At 34.9% G+C, this 20,220-nt stretch overlaps 1 protein-coding gene across 1 annotated transcript in view; it reads right to left on the reverse strand.

Annotated features, from left to right (window-relative positions):
• The window catches only part of LOC117416941 (multiple epidermal growth factor-like domains protein 6), an 82,459-nt gene extending 62,501 nt beyond the window's left edge, over positions 1-19,958 (reverse strand). The window contains exons 1-4 of the mRNA XM_034028449.3: positions 19,564-19,958; positions 16,235-16,369; positions 15,865-15,974; positions 15,203-15,307 (exon numbers count right to left, since the gene is read on the reverse strand). Coding sequence (XP_033884340.3) covers positions 15,203-15,307; positions 15,865-15,974; positions 16,235-16,369; positions 19,564-19,646 — 433 coding nt within the window. The 5' untranslated portion in view covers positions 19,647-19,958. The remainder of the gene's footprint in view (positions 1-15,202; positions 15,308-15,864; positions 15,975-16,234; positions 16,370-19,563) is intronic.
• Between the last annotated feature and the right edge of the window lie 262 nt (positions 19,959-20,220).

The raw sequence follows: 20,220 nt of genomic DNA on the forward strand, positions 1-20,220 counted from the left end.
TAATAAATAGTTTTTAATAAAAAAAACAAAACAGTTTGTGCCTGTTTTTAAGGGTGAACAATATCATGTTTTAACTACATAATCATGTTATGTTAGAAGTACCACATGGTTGCTGACCATTACATTTATTTGCTCTTATTTATTTTCAAACCCATTCACATTAACAACACAGGCACCTTTGTATTCAAACCATCCACCTTCTTGTCAATAGCATTAACCTTCACAGATTCCCTGAATGGCTTACTAAACAGATTCATCCCAAAAATATGTTTCAGCAAAGTGGTGACATCATTTCAAAGCTCTGGGCATTTGTTACACGTGTGTGTAGATCTGAAACCTACAAGAGGAGCTCTGCATGGCTGTAGACAGTAAATCTAGAGAAACCAGCAATATTGGGGGTCAGCACTGAAGTCAACCAAAATCACAAAGCAAAAGTGTCAGAACTGGTGGTATTTGAGACCACAGGGTCTATTCAATCACTCTAAACAGTGGTGGCTCCAAGTACTGCTGGAGGGTCTGGCTTAAATTAAATTTACATACAGATAGATACCCAATGTTTTTTTAAGGTTATGAAGAATTGAATATAAGTAGACAATGTATAAGTATGTGCTCCACCTCTTTCTGTGATCTCCCTTTGGCACCCAATGTAAACTATTGATTCTTTTCAGCCAGAATATGTGGGAAAAGATTTAGGTCTGGGCTTAAAAAGGAATCCATTCATTTTGTTTCCATTTTAATATTTAAGCCTTTTTGGCAAAACTGCCCACTGATAGCACAAAATAAAATATTAGATCAGTAAAAAACCATGTCCGTCTTGAATTGATTTTTTTGATGTCAAAGCCATTCTTTGTCATAGTCACAGAAGGCAGACAATGAAAAGTTTGGAGCCATATTAGGGATTTTTAACATCTGGTCAAATCAGTCACAGCAAACTGACTATTTTGCTCTAGGCTGTATCCCTGGGGCTAATCTTTAATCTCCCAACCAAGGCCTGTTTCAGGATTTGGTAACACTTCCAACCCTATTATGAAAAAAAAAAAACCACCACATCAGGGAGTTCTCCAGTCTAGGCATACAACACTGTGTCGTTTCATCTTTCTAACCTCAGAAAATGTGTTTGACATGAAGTTACTGTTCTGAAAAGTAGCCCCATATAGACTGTCATGACAATAAAGTAGCCCAATGTTTTCCACATCAAAAGAAGCCTTCCGGTGTTGTTTTCCATATGGCAAGCAACCTGGCACAATTAGCTGTTAAAAAAGGGTACTTTTATTATTATTATTATTATTATTTATTTCTTAGCAGACGCCCTTATCCAGGGCGACTTACAATTGTTACAAGATATCACATTATTTTTACATACAATTACCCATTTATACAGTTGGGTTTTTACTGGAGCAATCTAGGTAAAGTACCTTGCTCAGGGGTACAGCAGCATTGTCCCCCATTGAGGATTGAACCCACGACCCTCCGGTCAAGAGTCCAGAGCCCTAACCACTACTCCACACTGCTGCCCTTTTACATAGGAAGGGGTGTCTAGCTTTTCGGTTTTCCTGGTACCTGTGCATTTAAGATAAAATAAAGATAGAAAATCCACTCATAAAATCCACTCATAAATCTAACTGCAGAAGTGGTACTTGCTGCAAACCGCTCCAAGATTAATGGTAGCCCTTTTTGTCTCTGGAGTACAGAACAACATAGCATTACAGTTGCACTGAATGGGCCCCATTTAGATCACTTCTCGTGGTATGGCAAGCGTCACCAACTGCTAAGACTGAATGATCTTATATATACGATCATAGAGATATTTCTACCACTTAATGTGAACACCAGGATCCAAGAAGAGAGTTATTAATCTTTCAAATGACCACATTTTTATTATAATCAATGGCAGTGCCTACATAAAAAAGGAATATATTAAAAACATATTGTGTCAATGTTTCAAGCCATAAAAGTGTATTCCATTACAATCCTAAAACATATTTCATACTGCTGTACAGGGCTGGCTTTGAAATCTGTTTCATAAGAAGTTTGCGCTACACATAAGTGTTGTTCAAAAACTCAATACAAATGATTACAATATATTTTGCCCTGTAACAGAAAACCTTTCTCCTGTTAAGCCTGACAACATGTATTATCTATGAATTTCCCTTGACATTCATTCATTAAAAACATTGTATTAGTCCCTTCAAGTCAGACCATACCTCAAAACAGCCACTCCTCTTAAAGTAAAATCATTTAAAAGGTGTCTGGTTGAATACAATTCTCTTCCTCTGGTTTTTACTTCCATGATTTTTCTCCCTTAGTGAGTTTAAGCATTTTATTCTGTTTCCAAAGGAATTCTCCTGCTTGTGCCAGGCTCATTCATGTTTTAACCATTATGCATTGTATCCTTTGTTTCTTTTATTAGTCAATAAATATAATTTAGCTCTGATGTCACCTATAAGAACATGTTATTACTTTTACTTTTAGTATTTGGATTTCACCTTCAGTTTAGGATTAAACCATTTCTCCCAGACAATGCCAGCTATGTCTCATGGTGAAACGTGAGTTGGCAGTGCTTTAGGGCTAGTCTTGTAGCCACTGCTTTATAAGCTGTGCTTGTCCTCTCATTAGAACTTTCATTCTAGAGTTTTTCATTCTAGAGTTTTTCATCCAGCTAATAAAAAGGTCAAAAGATCAGGAAAACCCCATGGCCAACATTAAAAGCCAATACAAATTTACTTTCCTGGAACATTCAAGTGTTTTATTTATTGTACCTACTTTATCACTTTCGTTAGATGTTTAAATGCCTTTTTAATCAGATTTTGCCTGAAGTGTACAATAGCTGATCTGATTTAGTCTAGTTTGTTTTTAGCAACTGGCTTTGGTCAGACAAGTTTGACCTTCACTTAATTGTGCTTCTATCTCCAAGGGGTCAAGTAAACTACCTACTGTACCAGTCACCTGCTTTACCGAACAATCTCCCAGCATTTCCAACTGTATTTATTGTACTTTCTCTTAATGGAAACATGTGGTTCTATACAATACAACACTAGTATTGTCTTCCCTCTGTGCCTGAGGTATCTGCTATTAAACCCAGACTGGAGACTGTTAATTATGTGCCTTTAACTGCACAATATTAGCGGGCTGTAAGGAGAACAATCACATGACAGATTCTGTTTACTCTAGTGATCTACCATGTTGAATCAAGTTTACTTTGGTTTTGCTGGAAATACACTGCAGTACACTACAGCTGGTGCTTACCAATATAAAGACACATTGGCCTATCCAGCCTACCTCACACATGTCTATGGCAGGACAATAGAACTGAAGAGCAGCTCCTGAACACAAATGCAAAGCACTTTAAGACAGACTTGAGAACGCTTGACAATGGGGAGGTTTAGTGAACTCCAGGTAGAATAAACAGCATTGGAAATAACAAACAAACAGTTTGCTGTTTATACTGTGGAGGCATCTGTTGGATATCTATGCTATAACACACATACTTCAGACAACCTTCTGCAAGTAATATAGCCCCCAAATGGTGTTAAATACCATAGCCACTCGAGAAATAAGCTCTGCTTTGTTTTAAGGTAAACCTTTAATAAATAAGAGAAGATCCAGATGATTTGTATTAAATCCATGTGTGCAAAACAGAAGTGATTCCAGCAAGTCTAGCTGCCAGGTTTAAAAACCTATTGTACATTAACCAGCACTAATGCCCAGGAGCTAGCTCATTTTTGATAAATTGTTTTAATATATTACTCATCTTTGCGGGTTAAAAATGTCTATTTCTAATGTGACAATCTGGAAGTATACTTTAAGTTTGTTTAACAATGGAATACTAATAGTTTTTATACTTGTAATGTATAATACTTTATATGTATAATAACTTTAAAGACGTACTGTACAGTAAGGTTATGCTTATTTTTATTTTTTTTTATAAAAAGTGTTTTAAAAGTTTAGAATTTCTTGAAGTAGCTGTTATTATGATATACTATTATAGCACTTCTTTTGCAAGAGCAGAAAGATTTTTTAGGAACGCAATTAATTGTATCCTGTTTCTAAGAAAGCTGCAAACAATATATGCCTGTGACTCCAGCATGCATTTTTTATTGAATACTATACTATATGGGGGAGGGGGGGGGGGGGGGGGGTCGAAATATGTTACACCAAATACATGTATTTTATGAGACCCATGCATTTTATATTAACAAAAATATGAGAAACTTGCTTCACATATCGCACATTGCTGCTGTTTTTTAGCTTAAGAAACACTCTGTCGAAGAATATGTTCAAAATATCTTTAAGTAACCTTTTTTCTACTTAACTGTTTTCAATATTTATAAATGCAGCTTGTGAGTTGTAATTCCTCTGATTTGTTAAATAGGTCATTTCATTTCCTGCCAGTATCTCCAGTGTATGGTTCCTATATTACCTCAAAGCAAGTGTATTCAATATCATCTTTCCTGACAACATGAACTGCAGATTTATTTATTTCTACATTCCAATATAGGAAGTACTAATGTACAGTACCCTCAAGCCCACTCACTAATTCATTATTTTTAACAACTTCCTGTATTGTCTATCTCGGGCAGGAAACAGAAGAGTTACTGTCTGTCTTTTTTTAAAACCACCATAATAAAGGTATAAAAAATGTTACTTTACCGAGTTGAGGGATTTATGTTTATACCAGTTTATTAAAGTTTTTTCTTGTCTAGATACATTCATACAGGTTTGGTTTGGATTATTTCTGTATGTTCCAACAAGGAATCTCATCATAAATTATTAATGTGAAAATGTTCTAAAAAGTGTAAACTGTTTAACACAGTGGTCCTTAACCTGTGAGCATCTGACATAATCTGCAATACTGATGTAGCAGTATTAAAAATCTACTACTCTGTGCTCTTGATATCTGCTTTTGTTCCATTAGATACATCTGCATTTTAATGTAATTTTATTTTATACAGTGTATTTTGGAATATGTACGTTATTTAAATGACAAGAAAGAAAAACATGAATATCCTCGACCTTATGTTAAAAACACTAATGAGCCTGTGGTCAATAAACTTGAGGTCCACTAGTTTGAAAAATACATAAACAGACAGATGCTGAAGCAGTTTGCCCTTTCGGAACATAAGTCTCCGTTTTAAGTTGAGCAAAACATTACATCTTTAACTATTCCTGTAGGATTGAAGAATCTTGTCGCATGTAAGCAGAACAAAAACGGAAGAGAACAGATGGGAATACAATAGTGGAGCTTGAGGGGGGGTCCAACCAAAGGAATCTCATTTCTATGATCTGAAAAAGAATCACTGTTTGCCCCAATGCCATTTCAATTACAACTAACACAGAGTTCTCAGCCATGATGAAGTCTAATACCTTAATCCAGGAACTTTAATCAAGGTATTATGAGACAGCGGTAAAAGGAGAGGCCTCAGGATATCCTGCAGTGGTAACTATTGTAGCAACATTACAAGGGGAGTCACAAAAAGGTGTCCTCTAGGCTTTACCCTGCCAGATACAGAAAGTGATCCAATTTCTGGTTGTGTGCTGATAGTGAATGGCAGCCCTGTCTGATAACAGACATAAAAATAAACATGAAACATTGAGACTCTCCTGCTTCCCCTGACAATCTGAAAAGAACAACATAACAGTAATCCCAAGTGAAAGGTGTACAGAAGATGCCAAGTGTTACTCACATGCACTGAGGCCTACCAAGTGTATTCTCCTGTATAACTATTGGAAGACAAATTAACTATACTGTAGGAACAGAGGCACACAATAGTCCCCCTACAGCAAATAACTGAAAGCATGTGGTGTATTCCCATGATTTTAATGACAAACAATGTGCATTGGGGTTCACTGCTTGGCATATAACACAATGGGGATTCATGTAATGATGAAAACTAGGAAAATGCAACATGTTGTAAGAATGATCTTATTCACCATTGCCTAGGAAACAGGTATTAGTAGAAAAGTGTCAGTCAGAACATATTTTCCAGTCAGAATATCTCACACGGTAATTTGATAATCCAGTTGCCGCTGTAAAATAAAATGCAATAAAAAGACAAAACATTTTGTTTCATTAGATACTGCCATTTCCCCCCACAAAACAATTTCAGATGCAGGTTTTACAATTATGGAATTTGGTGTTTTCATTATTTTTAAACAAGCAATCCAAATATTTAGCCAATACATGATAAAATGCTAATGTTTTCTTAAACAGATTAATTAGGATTGGTTTTTTTGGGGGGCTAACTTACGTTTCTCTTGGCTGCCAAGGGATAGTTGTAAGAACTTTAGTAAAGATTACAGCTCTTGCAAATAAATAGTTTCTACAATAAAAATGAAATACTCGTTTTTCTCAAAAGGTTAGCACACACATGGCCTTTGAGGATTCTACTGGTCTAACTGAATTAGAATTCACCACAACGAGAGTCGTGTAATGAAATGTAAGAACCCCCCATGACATTTGTAGAGAGTGCCCTTTTAGAAATGTTTTGAGAATATGTAAAAGCAGAGGGCAGCAGTCAAAATGATCCTACTAGCATTTCACATCCACTCACACCTCATAGTAATGCAATTGACTTTTAACGTAGAGCAGGTTCAATTGAAATCGTATGTGTTCAGCATTACATTATATGTAACATTTCACATGTTTAATATTTACCATGCTTAAATATATCTTAATGTCTAAACACAGGCCCCTAAACTGTGCTTTATCTAGTATAAAAGATACAAAGGCAGACATTGGGCAGTGACTAGCGTTTCTATGAGTGTCATTAAATGGTCATTAGAATTATAACATTTTGCTCAAACTCAACTGCTGTGCTTTACATAGCAATTGCACACAGCTTGTCCCCTGTACATGTCAGTTAGCCCCACACTGAACATTTTAAAGCTGAAATAGACCCACCATGTGTTTCAATCCCTTTTTTTTTTTTTTTAAGAAACATGATTTTATTAAAATTATTTTAATCTACTTTACTCATCATCTGCAATAATATATGGCCAAATTCAATCAACTATTAGCTGGGAAAGGTAAATGGAAATGATAGAATTCATGCAATAAACTGGATGTTGAGAATTATAATGGCAAAGCCACACTCTAGTTAAAAAGTGTACACAGCAAATATAATATTGTTTTACTACAGACTAAGCAGCACACTTGAGTACTCACGCTTTTCCTTTTCAATGCATTCAGTAAAAACAGATTTTCTTTACTTTATATTTAAGTAAGTTCTAAAGAGCTTACATAAATAGACATGCTCTACTGCTAGTCTTGTGTCTTTACATGAACTACTGACCCTTTCTCATATTACTGATAATGAATGAACAATATTTTACAATAACAAGATTGTACCTTGCAGGTCTAGCTCTTCAAAAACACATTTAATAAAAGAGGACTTGTGTCAGTTATGGCAGTTAATATTATAATAGTGCATAACAATGGGAAGCTGTACATGTATAACTTCTAACAATAGTCAGCTTTGAGCAGCTTCTGTCCCCATCTCCCCAGGTCACCACAGCTTTGTACTGACAAGTTCATTAACCTTTTCAGTGCAGTAGGGCTCGTCATTTTACTGTCTCTCCTATTGTAGTAATGAAGACAGGTCTGCACATATACAGTTGCAGTCAAAAGTTTACATACCCTAATGGAAATGTATAATTTCTAGAAATTTCACGAAAACAAATAATTATAGTAAAAATCTTTTGTAGCAAAAGTTTTTCTTTTGTGGATGAGGATAAAAGGTTAGAAGAAATAGATGTTTACAATTACAATTGAAAAAACCTTCTTTCTTCCAGATGGAGGGAGCATTGTGACAGTATCATGGTAATAGAAACAATAGTTGAATTGGGATACTCAAATGCTTGGAAATCTTGTATCCTTCTCCAGCTTTATGACAATAAATTATTTTCTGCCTAAGGTCTTCAGATAGCTCTTTACTTTTTCCCATATTTACTTATTTGTAATGACAGCAATCATGCCTAACCCTATTACACTCTCAAAGGATGTTCACCTACAATCAAGCATTTTCTAGACTTTTCTAGAATTAGGTGCTGCATTATCATATTGAAATTTCTATCACCGTGTAGACAATAATATCATAGCATTGCTTGATATTGGCTGAAATACAGTAAATAATTGTAGACATCTATTTAAATTATAAATTGCCATTGGGGTATGTAAACTTTTGACTACAACTGTATATATATATATATATATATATATATATATATATATATATATATATATATATATATATATATACTGTTAAAAACATTGATGACAGTAAGATGTTATGATTGTAAAAATGAACTGAACTTTTATGAACTTTTATGCTACATAATACAGTACATTTATTTGTAGGCAACTGGGATCTGACTGTGTTGTTTCTTATGATACTACTTCCTATACTTTTTGTAATCTTATACATATACAATTGATTTTCTTAGAGCTACCTTTACAACACATCTACAAAGGGTGTATCCATTTTCCAAACGGATTAAGTTACAACCCTTTTATTAGCTACCTCATTAGAACCAGAAAAAAAAAAAAAAAAGTTAATCTGTTTATCTCTTAGTGTTTTCCAAGGGCCCCTCATTGAAAGCAATGTGTTACTGCAGCATGAAAGTCACGGCTTCTGCAAGGCTAAATATTTACCGAAGAAGAACCACCACGTAAACACTCGGGTGTGTTTTACTTGTAAACCTCATGTGTTTGTTTAGGATCAACAGGAGTGGTTAATGACCTGCTACTGTGAAACCATGGGATAAAAGCACTGTGCTAGGCACTCCTTGTCAGCCCAAAATCTAAAAGGCAAACCACACTATTTGCTTAGCTTTACCTTTCCTTCAAAGATTTCACCTCTAAAGAAATATCATTATCTTCTCTAAGATGAGTGTGTAATTATATTCCATAAAACCACACACTCCCCAAGTCTATAGATAAGTCATTTTTAATTTATTGTAAAGCAATATAACGATGCATAGTTAATAGTCCATTAATTGGAAATTAATGATTGGACCACAAAACCGATATGTATTTCATTAAGTAATTAACATATAATTTCCTGTATCACCATTTCATGCAAAATGCATATATTTGCATTGTAAAATACAGAAAGTCATTGCAAAATATGGTTCACTGTGTGCAACAGATGTAGTTACTAGGAAGGACTTAAAAATGTGTACATTGCAGATGATTTATGTACCACTTGAGAACTGTAATTTCAGCCGATCTGATTAGAATCAGTCGATTCTAATCGAATCCCTACCATTAAACCTAACCTGTGTGTGGTCCAGTGGTTAAAGTCCAGGGCTTGTAACCAGAAGATCACCAATTCAAATCCCACCTCTGCTGCTGACTGACTCACAGTGTGACCCTGAGCAAGTCACTTAACCTCCTTGTGCTCCATCCTGTGGATGAGATGTTAAATCAATGTCCTATTGTAAGTAACTCTGCATATAATGCACAGTTCACAGCCTACCTCTGTAAAGTATTTTGTGATGGTGGTCCACTATGGAAGATGCTATAAAAAATAAATATATTATTATTATTATTATAATCTCTACCCCTAAACCTAAATGTGTTACTATTAAACTAACTGTTACTATTATTTCAACATTGCTTGTTTAGCACCATCTAGCGTCCATTAAAGCTCTTGATCCGGACCTACTCTACCTGTTGGGAGGCTAGTAGGTACCTACTGGCCCATTCCTATAGGATGATTTTCCTTGATAACGTCCCATTCATTCGACTAATTCTAATTAGATTGGGTGGTAATTTACATTAAATATCTTTCTCGCTCTAGTTTCACCATGATAAATATTCTTCCGAAGATCATTTATCTTTAAGTCTATAGATAATAAAAATAAAAATTATAAAACTAAAAATAAAGTACTACTGTGAGACTGATTTTCAAGCCACTTGTGTGTTTGAAAGTAAGGATATTTTTCATTCATGTGTTTCATACAAAAAAGGATTAAAAGTACAGAGCATACATTATCAATCATGTCTCTGCAAGCTCTGTGTACTAGAATTGCAATTTAACTATCAATATAAAAGTTTCTTATGGTTTTTGTGCAGTTATAAAATAAGACATATATAATACAGATAGAATGTTGAGCAAGTTCATTTATGTTCCATAAAAATGGGCTCGCGGTTTGATATATTATTTATTGTCAATTAATTTAATTGCTCGCCTCAAACGACTCCTGTTGTCAAAAGAAATACTCAAGTAAATCATCCATAACATCCGGAACTAAGTCTGCTTTATTACATAGTTGAAGGCAGTTGCCAAAAGGTCGAATTGAGTTTGTCTAATACTGTAGTTTTACTTGACTACAGTACCTTGGTCTGGGTCTGGTTTTAAAGAAACTGATGCAGTTGTATTTTTTAACAATGATACTAAATGTTTTTCATAAGAAATCTCCCTCATTGAACCAGCAGAAAGTACAATACAACTTTTAATGAAACAAAACAAGAACCTTGATAAATGTGCTTTGCTTTCTATATGGATTGAATGTCTCTGTCAATTGTTTTCAGGCTATTCACTGAGGTACAGTACAGGTACCAGAGACACAATTATTACTGTGAACACTCGGCAAGTTCAAAGGTGGCATTTGAAGTGGAATCATTCATATAGACAACCACATAGTTTTCTCTTTAATTAGAGTCTTGGTTTCTGTTTTTCCTCTTCAGTTTAATTAAATGGCCATGAAAATTGGTTACAATTAAAGAGCAAAACGCTTCAAAAGTAGATACATGAGGTTGTCACTTTGACAGATCAGATTTAAAGCAAACAAATCAATATGGGTCAATGTAATTATTTAGATAGACTTGCTTCTTGGGACAGAGGTTCCTTGCAAGCTAAAGATATACCATGCTGTTATCTCTGTTCCACAGACTAACCATGAGCGCTACTAGAATGCAAACAGTTCTCTAAAGGCATGCTGCTGAGATTTCTTGTTTAAACATGTAATTACAGCCAGATGTTTGCTGGGTCCTAGCAGAACAAACAAGAAGCTATATTGTCTCTGGTGAAAATTAAATCAAACTGAAGTTAGTTATGGAAGAAAGCCTTGGAGAATACAGTCATTTTATTTCCAGCCACTGCTATAAAAACAGATTACCTTCTTTCCATATTACAATAAACCCAAAAATGTATTAAATAAATGTGCATAAAGAAATCATACAGTGGTTGGAGCCAAGATGGAAACAATGCATGATTAAAATAATAGTGCATTTGTAGGTTGCATATTTGGTCAACACAAAATTTTGCTTGTATGGTTTCTTTGATCTTGTTGCCAGAAGCTATCAGCAAAAAGCTATAAAATCATAGCAAAAAAAAAGGGTTGGACCACATAATTTCACTCACCTTTCATCTCACCTAAAACCAGCCTAAAACAAATGAAGCATTTTATTTATAGTTCTCTGAAGTGTGCATTAGTGCACATCACAAAAATATTTTAATGTATACCACAGTGGCATGACTGGTAGTGTGTGCTAAACAGAGGCTCTAGGGAACGGACTGGTTTTTGACAACTCCCTACAGGTCTAGGCTCTTTAATGGGTTTAACAGTCAAGTGCCACAGTAACACATTTTATGGAAACGGCTGTAAAAAGATTTTATGATGAGCACTTATTAACTTCTAGAACTGTCACAGAAGAAAGAAAGAAAGAAAGAAAGAAAGAAAGAAAGAAAGAAAGAAAGAAAGATTTTTGTATTTCCTAAGGCCAATATCATTTCTAAAGATTGTTGTTTTTTTTTTTTCAGGATTCTCAAAGCAAGGAACCCCTCTCAAATCAAGCTGAAAGACAATGAAGCCTGCTTTTTATCAACCACAAAAGACCATTCATTACTTTGATAAAGTCCTCTTATTTTTTTCTCAGCGTCTTGATTCAACTGAAAAGAACTCTGCAGGTGAACTTTGTGAGCACAGCCTGGAAAATCACGGAAACATGTCCATTAAAACACATTATTAATGTGGGTTCCATAGACTGAACCAGTGTATATAAAAAGAATAATACCTAACGGAAACAAAATTAGGATATAATAACTGGTTTTATTACAAAATATCAACCACAAATAGATATTACCAGTTACAATATCTGGGTATTGTATTACCTATTATATTATATGTATAGTATTAGCACAACTAGTATTCTAGTGTTTAATCATATGTGATCTTTTGGTTGTGAATAATCATTATCTGTTTTCAGTAATACCCCGATAGGAGGAACTGTATACAATGTGATACACTATAGCAATAAATAAAATAATTAATTCATAAGTACATGTTTTTGCATCTGAGAAATGCAAACTTACAGATGGGGACTCATTGTCTTTTCTTTGGCAAAGAACTTGCTTCAAAGTCCTTCCCTGTTCCAAGCTCACACAAGGAGTGAAGGTAAAAGCATTTGTCATGTAGAAATGACGTGGCACTGGCAGGAGGCTGCAATGTTAGTGTAACTTTATTCCACTGAAGTACTGAAATTAGACATGAAAACTAATATTTCAAGGGTAATGTATTTCAGATCACAAGAAAATATGTTTTAAAGACTGCCTTGAAAGATGAGGAGACTAAGTATTCTAGCTCCTATTGTGAAAAACATTAAATGCTTTGCGGTGGTCTTAAAAACTGACCAGAATAGATGTGCTAGGTTTGGTTTACACTGACAAGCTCTAACTGACAGGTAGAAATAACCTTTCTTTACTTTAAAACACTTATATAACAAACAAACAAAAAAGTTGTCCCAGACCTATTTCCCAGGGTAGCACCTTGTTAGCATTTGGAATCAGGTTTAAGCTACTGCAGTACTTCAAACACCAACATAACCGTTAATTAGCAGTTGAGGAGAAACACTGCTGTTGGATACCTTCCAGGAGAGGCGTCATTTTCAATAATCTCTCATTCCCAATATGGTAGCACAGAGCAGCTTTGGATTACATTTCGTTCTTAATTGTTATCTATTCCATGTAATGTTAGAGACAAAAAAATGTAAACAACTGAGAGGCATGTAAAATATTCACAGTAAGGGAAAATAAAAAGGTGGAAAAGCAATATTTGGGTAGTCAGGCCTCTCCTGGTCTCTCAGTTAGCATTTCCTGAGGAAGGTCTAAGCTGAAACAACATTTTCTTTCTTAATGTGTGTATGTTTTTTTGGGGGGGGGGGTTTTGAGTGTGTGTTACTTTGTTCTTTGTTTGTTTGGTTTCTGGAAGTGATGTTTTCTTGCGATCTCTACACACTGTAGGCCCGATTCACTACTGGGAAGCGTTTTCTATAGTATTAGTATACAGTGGCTTTAGAGTTGGTTATTATTTTAATGTCTATAGTTAAAGTGTAACCGCATTGTAATAAGGCTAAAGGCTTATAAGTCTGGGTATGGTGTTAAGGGTTTTAAAATACATTTTCTTACAAGCAATATTTTGAATGGTCTATACTAAATAGTTAATTTTCTTACAAGCAATATTTTGAATAGTCTATACTAAATAATTAAATTTGCTAATAGAAGATTTTAAAAATACTCTTTATCACTTTTAACACAACACAAAAACACTGCAGGAGTTTATCCATAACATATATCCATTCGTTAGTCTATTTCAAAGACATCAAACAGTTTTTGTTTGAGACAGACTAAAGTCGAAGAGATCAATGAACAATTCACTTTTATAGGCTAGCACAATTCCCATGAAGAGTTTTTCTGGCAGACACTTAGAGAAACAGTACAATGTCTTTAGAGTTGTCCTTTCTGATATCACTGACTGGTACTGTGATAAACCTGTATGCTGTACAGAATGCTGTAATGCAAAAGACATCTGAGTGTTATTATATATGATGTGTACTGTATACTTGTATGTTTAACTTATAGTCGATTGGTCAGATGAGAAGTGATACATGTTTTTAAGTCAACTACATATGAAAAGCCAGAGAAGTCATAATTGGATTAAAAAAAAAAAAAACCTGCATGTGAGCTACATCATAGAAAAGCCTGAGCTCACTGGAACATGTCAGTAGTAACTGTGACAGCTAAAACCATCTCACCAAATTGCAGACTGTAGGGAGAGTCTAGTTTTGTACTGAGTCTAAGATACCGCTAGAGGAAAATGAACTACCAGTCATTGTGGACCTTTACCAAAACAAAAGGGAAAGATTGGATGTCAATTAAAAAACAAAATGAATATAATATATATAGTATTTGGTAGTATATTTGCACTTTACATTTATACCAGTATATCTGTCTGTCTGTCTGTCTGTCTGTCTGTCTGTCTGTCTGTCTATCTATCTATCTATCTATCTATCTATCTATCTATCATATATATATATATGTAACCAGGAGGTCCCCGGTTCAAATCCCACCTCAGCCACTGACTCATTGTGTGACCCTGAGCAAGTCACTTAACCTCCTTGTGCTCTGTCTTTCGGGTGAGACGTAATTGTAAGTGACTCTGCAGCTGATGCATAGTTCACACACCCTAGTCTCTGTAAGTCGCCTTGGATAAAGGCGTCTGCTAAATAAACAAATAATATATATATATATATATATATATATATATATATATATATATATACACACTTGTATTGCTAGGATTTTGATTTGTTGAGATAAAAATGGTTAAAAGTTACATACTGTTTGATATGAATGCAAATACATTTTAAATTGTAGTAAGAGGACATAAGGGTGAAATCAAGAGGCCTTATCTACATACCTCAACCATGACCAGTGGTAGGCTACTAACTTGTGAGGCATTACTAGCACCTACAACCAGATTCATAACTGGGAATGACAGTCTGTTTCAATACCAGTTTGATCTGGCTCACAAGCAGAACAGATTTGAAATCAGTTTCAGCTCCCCTACTGTCAAAGGGTGTGACATCACAGTAAAAGGACATCTTTATAATATAAAGCACAGATACACAGCAGGTAAATATTATTTCCCTGCTGTTAAATTGAAGAAGTGATACCTACTACTAGCATATTACCTCCCCGTGAAGGAAATCCGAGGGGCGTAACATTAAATTGACAGATGATAAACCACCACATGTATCCAGGCAGAAGAACATGACATTCAAAGGAATCATGTATAATGGACTAAAGGATGTATTGAAGTGAGCAGTCCTGTTTAACATACAAGTGCAAGTGCTGTTGCTTTGTTCTCAGGTTATTTGAAGACAGGTGTGAATGGCTGTCTCTCTCTCTCGCTCACTCACCATACTGGCAATGGGATCCTTGGAAGCCTTTTGGACACTGACAGACCTGGGAGCCTCCATCAGAGCATTTCCCTCCATTGAAACACGTACCAGCAGAGCACACAGCTGCGGAAACAAAGACACGCGGATTGCTGACTGAAAATACACAACAGAGAGTGGTTTAGCTGTCAGTTGTACATATTTTGTTCCATTTCTTAAAGGTGCTTGTTTTGTCTTTCGACAAATGTATCATAAAAATGTTTCCTTAACTAGTTTGGCAAAGGGAAGCACAAAATTCTGTATATGTTATGTCTATATCTATATCTATATCTATATCTATATCTATATCTATATCTATATATATATATTTTTTTATTAAGCTTTAAAGAAGCCTATAGTAAATTAATTAATTAATGGGAAGCATATATTAAGGTATCAACATCTTGTATAATAGGGTCCTCAATTGTAACACCATTGCAAAACACTGGAAAAAGCTCTGCTATTCTATTAATCATTCACTAAAACAGTGGCCAATAGCGATTCCCAGCTCCTCAATAAATGGAATGCTTATTTTTTCTCATTGGTCTGCTGACCTCCTCTAGCCTTCTGAAACCCATTGATAAGCTACAGTCTGTGTTCCTGCTGCGTGGCTGCATGTACAGCTTGCTCTGTTATACACTTACAGTGCAGACAGCCCACTTCATCATCCTGCTGAGTCCACCCCGGGCAGCACTTGTAAACTGTTTGGAGCTCCACGCTGTATACCTGTCTGTAAGCTGTGTAATACCCAGTCCTGTGATCAAGTGATAAATACAAATGAATTATCCATAAATCACACTCTGTAAATATAATACACTGTATTAGAATACGTGTTGGCGGTGCTAGAAAAGGATTCAGCCATAACTTTAGACTCTTAATCATAATTTCTCAGGTAATGATGTAGACAAACACAAAGGCTAATGCCTACTTCAATAAGTAGTACTTGGCATTGTTTATAAGACTACAGCCCGTATTTAGAAAGCTTTACTTAAAGACATTAAAGCAATGGCCTACCTCCTTTCATACCCAACGCACCACCTCTGTCCAGTGCATCCTTGTTTCCACTCTTTGACCATGCGAGTGAAGGCCTGGACACATGGCTGTCTGTGCCCGATCATCGCCAGCTCCTGCTCTGTACACACGTTAGGCCTAGAGACAGCACAGAATACGAGTAGGAAAGATGAGTAGATCAGACAGACATTTACTGCAGTATACCATGGTAAAGGAACAGCAAAGCACAGTGCAAACATTAGCATTAAAATTATTCTGAATAGAATCTGTCATTATTGAAATGAAAAACGATTTTATTTGTTGCTCTTCAAGTATTCTGCATGCATGATTTCCTTATTCATCAAAGTATCTTGGTGTAACTTATTTACTCATGTTGTCTGGGTATGCGAGTTAAGAGATGAATTTTTAATTATTATTATTATTATTATTATTATTATTTATTTCTTAGCAGACACCCTTATCCAGGGCGACTTAATTGGATGTTGAGAGAATAATCAACAGCGTGTATTAGCTGCTAATCACAGCAGAAGCAAGTAAGGTTAACCATAAAAGCTCTGTGTCCTCTCAAGTCTGGAAAAGGGTTCTTTGTTAATTATTGGAAGCACAGTGCAGTCGATTGTGAAACTTATCGTGTTCCACCCCTGTGTGCCATGACCTTAGTGACAAGCATCTCTAATTGTATGTCCTACAAATTGACTACAATCCAATTCACTATTTGACTTTTTAGGAAGTAGAAAGTAATACTGTGTCCATTTAAAAGTTTACTATCAACAAACTGTGCAGTGAGCTGGAAGGCAAAGACTCTACTAGTTTAGCTAAAGGAAAAGCCCCACTAGCTGAACTAACACACATGCCTCTTACAACCACTGTAGGGGAAGTCACTTTTTAAAAAGTAATCTGTTACAGTATCAAGGTACTTGAACAAAATCGTTACAGTAACGTATTACTTAAAAAAATGTAACTAGTTTCAGTTACAAATACATACTTCTTAGGCACACTACATTTTACAAATGTATTTTTTTTTTCAGCTTGGTCAGGCTGCAGCTCAGAATATTCTTTGAAGATCCAGCTATCGAACCCAATCTTTCACTTCTCTGATACCATTTTCTAGAGAAAAGTGCATTAATGTGACATGTAAATTTTGACTTGCACCGCTGAAGCACTTTGCGATTTCCATGTTATACATTATCCATAGTAAAAGTACCTAATCTTTTCAGATAAAACGTAATGCATTACCACATTTCATTACCTGTCTGGAAAGGAACCATTACAGTTACAAGTTACTGAAAAATGTAATCAGATTACAGTAATGCATTACATGTCATGCATTACTCCCCAACATTGCGTACAACAAATAGTTAAGCTGAAGCCATTCTATAAATGTTGATGCCAAGCTGCAGAGGGGCATTGGTTTGTGTGTATTGAAAAAAAAAAAAACAAAAAAAAACAGATCAAGTTTATCCAAAACGTTACCAGACCCAACCTTAGCTTTTGGGATCTAGAGTAATGAGCCATGAATTGAAGTTCACACCTGGTTCAACAGACACAGACTATGCAAATTATCCAAATAAATCAAGGCAAGGTGCTTATTGTTCTGTATTGCATCAAAACATCATTATTTACAATATTGTAAATCTCAATTATCTTTACTTACATTTGTGCTCTGTCAAGATGATATTTGAACCACTACACTTGATCTGGCTCAGCCTTTGTTTGGTATTGCTGTTGCATGATGAGAAATGAATGCACACTACTGTAAACAAGGCAATCAAGCAACACTAAGGGGGTCTAATTACACCAGGTTGCATTACTCGATAATTAGAGAGGAGGGATTTCCCTGAGGAAGTTTTAAAATCTGAAATCTTGAACTTCTGAGACTTCTCAGATTATCGGTTTAAACTGCCTGCATGGTATAACAAATAATAATAATAATAATAATAATAATAATAATAATAATAATAATAATAATAATAATAATTGCTCTGTGAGGTCTTCAAAACCAGTAGGTGTGGTGCAGTAAAATGTTTTAAGGATACGACACATTCTAAAATCAGTTGTCTGTATTAGGAGTTATTTTAATGTATCTAATTGCTCAACCTTTTACTTAAGAAAGAGGCATCAACCAACAAGAAAGACTTTTAATTGCTAAAATAATATGTAATATAGCACTGTGTATATTACACTTTCCTAAACATCAGAACACAATTCCTTAACAGAATACAAATTTAAGATAGAAAACAAACATAGTTTGATATAACTATTAGTTATCTAACTTAACTACACTTAAATCTAAAACTAATCTTTTTTTCAGTCAGTCGTACTTTTTTCTTTGCCCTTTAATTCCATAGAAACTCTTCAAAAATATTCTTGAATAATAATAATATTACACTTAATAAAACAAGCCGCAAAAATTATATATATATTGAGTGTACACTGTTATTTCAGAATCATCTAAATGTTGTTCATTTTTGTTTGTTTGTTAGTTTAGGTTTATGCAATGTTTATGTTGTTTAATTCTAAACAGAAGTGCGACATCTAGTGACTACAAAAGCTAGTTGTTTTAAATTCCATTGACAATATTCTACTCCGAGTCAAGTGTAAATTCATACAATACTGCAAATAGCCACATAATAACAATCATTGACCAGTGAAATGTGTTTTCAAATCAAAACGTGGTTGTGTTAGAACCGGTTTTGTACTAAAGGTTTCTCATTATTATAGAATGATTTATAGATGTGCCATTCACATCTAAATTATTGTGGAGCAATTATATTTGATCATGTATCATTTACTTCAAGTTCTCTTCTGGGGTATCAACTTTAAATAGACAGCCTTTAAAACATCGTTCTGTTTATTTATTTAGTGATTCAGAGAAATCAAGACTTGTGTGTGGACAATGCATTTTCCGAAAGATCAGACCTGCTATGTTACTCCACACTACAGACAGTAGTTACCTAGTATCAATTAACGATGCTCACAAGCCATTGATCTGTTTCATACTAACACCTCTACTTCCCTCTCCTTCACATCATGTTCGCTCCATACTAGGGACATTATTTATAATGTAGTCTACACTTGATGAAAGACCAGTTTCAGATTAAACAGCAACATTAAACATCTGAAGAATGCCTTGAATTATATTAAATTATTGAAGATTCAGAGCAGTTGTTTAAAGTAACAGACTGCAAATACACAGATAAGTGCACCGTTAAGTATATCCAATACTGTATTTCCGTTTCCACTAAACAGATCAATAATTCATTTTTTTATAGTAATATAAAAATAAATAATTTGTAATACTTTTTTTTTTAAGCAAATAAATGTTCACTTACATGTCAGGTTTAAGTTCCAAGGATGGCGCTAGTTCTGTAGCACTGAATGAGATTATACATAACAATAAAACACCAAGGGTCATTTTTAAAAATGTTCCCCTTGAAATCAGAACAAAATTGCAAATATGTAGCTTCACTTAAATATAGCTCTTCCAGTCAGTTCAGAAATACCCTGCATGCATCAGCTTTTTTTTTCCGATCATTTGAAAGATGTGTGCAGACAATGTGCTGTGTCTATCATTGATGAGTTGAGAATGGCTCAGTATTTTGGATCTCCCTGCTCGCTGGTCGCCTCTTTCCCTGCTTGTGTCCGCTACAAGAAAAGCTGATCAATCACTCGTGTATACGCCAATCCTCTTCCTACTCTTCTACAAGGAGGGTCCATGTGATCAACAGGCACCATGGAAACTCAACACTAAAATAGCAGACTTTTGCATTATTTAAAGCGACAGTGCACCGAGACAGAAAGGAATGAATGCAAGCATCAAAGTTGAATAGGGCACTAAAACGCGTAGGATCAGTATGTCACTCAAACTTAAAGCAGCTTAAATAGGGTAATATCCACGGCAGTTTCACTTTGCATGGTTTTCTACGCAGGTTGAAAGTATGCATGTATTGTAAAAAGTATAGCCTTTAACCAATTTTTCTAAATAAACT

The sequence above is a fragment of the Acipenser ruthenus genome, chromosome 12 (genome assembly GCF_902713425.1).
Source record: "Acipenser ruthenus chromosome 12, fAciRut3.2 maternal haplotype, whole genome shotgun sequence".
Lineage (NCBI taxonomy): Eukaryota > Metazoa > Chordata > Actinopteri > Acipenseriformes > Acipenseridae > Acipenser > Acipenser ruthenus.